General features: G+C 37.2%; 1 protein-coding gene across 1 annotated transcript; it reads right to left on the bottom strand.

Annotated features, from left to right (window-relative positions):
* Positions 1-451: 451 nt before the first annotated feature.
* Positions 452-3,568, bottom strand: LOC140966730 (F-box protein At-B-like). Its single transcript, XM_073426978.1, has 4 exons — positions 3,288-3,568; positions 2,868-3,073; positions 2,086-2,176; positions 452-2,010 (listed from the first exon to the last, which is right to left on the bottom strand). The coding sequence occupies exons 1-4, from the start codon at positions 3,516-3,518 to the stop codon at positions 685-687; spliced, it is 1,854 nt and encodes a 617-aa protein (XP_073283079.1). The 5' UTR covers positions 3,519-3,568; the 3' UTR covers positions 452-684.
* Positions 3,569-3,858: the final 290 nt, after the last annotated feature.

The following is a 3,858-nucleotide window of genomic DNA, read 5'->3' as shown; positions in this document are numbered from 1 at the left end:
AAAAAAAATCATCAAATGAAAGATAGTACTGATAACGTTAAATTCGTTATGGATGATGTATTAGAAATTTTGATAATCTTTTTAATTTTTCAGTAATATATTTTGAACCAACCGTTTATAATTTTTAAAACCTTAATTATGCTCGATTAAGATTATTTTACAAATTAACGTTTCTTAGATATGTCAAATAAATACTATTTTTTGTGAGTAAATTTGAAAACACTATTTTTATATTTTAATTTTTCCGTCCCCGAAAACAAGGATGAAAAAAAGGAGGCAGGTCGACAAAAAGAAGGAAAAGTGGGAGGGAGAAGTGGAATCACAGCAATATCGTTTTCAGACATCGATAATTCTATGTGCACAGATTGTTTGGCTACTATGAGAGTCCATTTGTGTAGTATTTAGACTTTTACAAGGATGTTTAGGTCATTGAAAAAAATACACAAACACACTACAAATTGTATTATTACATTAATTATCTATATACTTAAATTATATATCCATTTCACTATAATCTTCCCACTATCCCATCACACGTACCATCCGGTACCTAACTACATACAACCAAATATTTTCCTGATGTAGAACATCATTCAAATACAACACCAATTACAAAACAATGAAATAACATGATCATTAGCTGTATAAAAAAAATGATCATTTGCTGAAACGATGGAATCCTTGTTACATATTATGGTATTGCCATCCATCATGACACCCAACTTCACAGCCTCCAAAACAAACAGTCAGCCATGGTCGCTTTCTGCGTATCATACCAAAATCATCGCTCCTATTCGCCAAAGAAGTACGGCCCACTCCAAGCCATCTCAGACCGCGGAATAAAGGTTTCTTCTCCAAGAACTCCACTATTCCAGCAGTTAGTCTGATACAGTGACAAACATCCAGTCTTTGAAGCATATTGGACCCATCACACCTCCTGGAAGCCAATAATTTAAAAGACGCATCAGTCACATGAAAACAATACCTCATGCATAGCTCGGTAAGTGATTCTGCACTTGAAACTATTGCTTGAACGCCTCGATCTGATATTCCTGGCATGTGCCCAACATCAAGTAACGATAAAGTTTTGTTGATTCTGTTCCCTTCGTTGAGTAAAAAGACTATTCCTCGATCAGTTACTCTCGTGCACCCTCTTAGCCGTAAACTTACTATAGGTAAATCCCCTTCACCTAAAATGCTAAGACCGTGATCAGTGATATCGGCTCCTCCAAGATTAAGTGAGGTTAACGTACTGAGGAAGGATATGTAGTCAAGGCAGGGGTCTGCTATGCTCCGACAACCATTTGTGTCGAGCACTTCCAAGGTACTAGATGACAAGAGTTCCACTACAGCTTCGCTGGTTATAAGGTTACATGACAACAATTTCAACTCAACAAGAGGGCCATTAATTTCATGAAACGCCAAGTCTGATAACAGATGTGCATTTCGAACTTCAAACTTCTTCAGGTTCTTGCACGAGTGCAAAAGTGATGAAAACCCAGCATCTGTAACCGTAGAAAACCCACCAAGCCTTATAGATTCTAGGCTTCCACAACTCTCAGAAAGAAGCAATATGCCCAAATCATTAATCCTTCTAAAAGGTACAACTTTACTTCTAATAATTGAGAGAGAAGTGAGATAATCACAAGAGCATAGAAACTGCAGTCCTCTGTTAGTTAAGTCATAGGGCAGAATTGGTTCTACACATGGTCGGTCCTCAAGGTCCAACTCAATCAACAGTGGAAGTGAACTGGTGATTGAGGCAACAAGTCTATCAGATATAACATCCAAGACAAGTACTAAGCGTTGCAATTTAAAGTCGGAAACAATACGATTGACCAAGTTTCTCGGAATCTTTTTTTCATCTCTGATTTCCTCTATAAACTGAAAAGCATCTTGCTCACTCACAGGCTCCAACTTCAGATATTTTAGAGTTTGGGGGAGGAAAGGATTGATGAAACCTAAATCATCAGCGTCAACTATTGTTCGACGGACTTTTATGGAAAGATGCTGCAATTACATATTTGCTAAGTTAATCCCAAACTTGAGTTGAAATCAAAGCATAAGACTGTGAGAAGATTTTACCTCCAAAGAGAGAAATTTTTTCAGAATTTCCGCGAGATTTTTCCCAAAGATTTCAGGTGAGATGCCCTCAGCCAATTCCAGGACAAGAACCCTTATACATAGAGTCAAAACCACAAACAAGAGGCCAGTGTTAAATGCTACACATGCTTCACACTTCTTTGACGGGTCTTTCCAATCCTCACGTTTGTTGCATATTACCGTTCAAAATTAAACTATTAAGATCAATTCTGAAATTGTTATACATGGTAAATTTTAACGTAATAGTGCCTGCTCAACAAACCCCGATCTTAGAATGAAAAACAAAATTACCAAGAATTAAATTCATACTCATAGGAGTCGGGTTTAACATATATAATTTCATGTGCAAAGATGGCACTCATCTGTTGAAAAATCACCATACACATATCTTTAATTTAAAGAAGTTGTTTCAGCAAGAACATGTAGAAGCATGAATGGCTGAAGTGAAGAAACTGAAAGAACTTGACGAGTACATCAAATGATGATACCAACGGACTCTAGTTTATCAGTCAAAAAGTTGAACAAGATGGAAATCCTAACTTACCCTTGCCGAAACCTATCACAACTCAAATCCAAGATATATAATTTTTTAATTGGCCTTGCAATGGTGTCCAATAAGCTAGTCTTCATGTCTCATAATACTTATTATAGTTGAAAGCTAAATTTTCAAAGAACAATTCCCGTACTTAAAGCGTCAAAACTCATGATTATTTCAATAATCATAACAAATAATGATAAAGATTCAAGCACAATTAAGGTCGTACCTTAAATCAGGGCACCTTCCTCCAATAGAAGAAATAACATCAAAAGATAGAGACGCACATTTGAGAAGACTCAATTCTTGAATGTTCTGTCCAAGAATATTGATGACAGAGGAATCATCCAACCGAAGACAATCAATAGTCAAACTTGTCATTCCTCTTACTCTGGAAACGATTTGACCAAGAATATATCCGTTCGATGAAAAAGCCTATCACCAAAACAACTATAAGTGAGAAAGCACAACTTTCAATCCCACCGAGATATAGCACAAAAAAACACTTCAACATTGCATCTAAGATCATGAAAACCAGTTCTCAACAACATTTAAAACTTGAAGGAGCTGATCACCAAATGAAACAAAAAATAAAACCAATACAGAACAGGAAAAGTAGGAACAAACCACCGATTCAATGAAGACTTACGGAAAGATCAAGATAAGAGATAGCAGAAAGAGCTTGAGAGACCATCGAACTGAGTGTCCGGCACACGCAAGCCAGAGCGCAAAGCGACTCCATCTTCAATTTCGGGAAAATCTCATCAAGAATTAAGGTCTCTGGCAGCGGAATACCTTCTCGCAGAGGCTCTCTGCCACCGTATTCAGGATCCACTACGGCGGTCTCAGCGGCCCGGGGTCTCTTGCCGTGGTGGCTCATGTTGCGAAACGAGAAAGCGGAAGCAAAAATTGTACAACAGTATTGGGCTAACATAATTGTAATGGATATAGTAATAGGCCTAGGCCCATTATCTGTAAAGAAAAGGCCCGTTTGAATAAAACCTTGACTGGCCCCGCTATGTAAATTCACAAAAAGACAAATACATCCCTATTCCCCGTTACTTGAGCTTCGTTTGGACCACTAATTATAGCGTAAATCATTCCGAAATCGGCAGCTCCAAGGGCGAATCATTATATAATTTAATAATATCATAGGGGAAAAATCTCAAAATATTGGTGTTGGATAATATGAGCATTTTTAGATTTGTTTGTTATTTTCA

The sequence above is a fragment of the Primulina huaijiensis genome, unplaced genomic scaffold, assembly GCF_012295235.1.
Source record: "Primulina huaijiensis isolate GDHJ02 unplaced genomic scaffold, ASM1229523v2 scaffold207812, whole genome shotgun sequence".
NCBI classification, from domain to species: Eukaryota; Viridiplantae; Streptophyta; class Magnoliopsida; order Lamiales; family Gesneriaceae; genus Primulina; species Primulina huaijiensis.
Note: the sequence above shows the minus strand (reverse complement) of the source record. Positions and strands in the feature narration are given on the sequence as shown.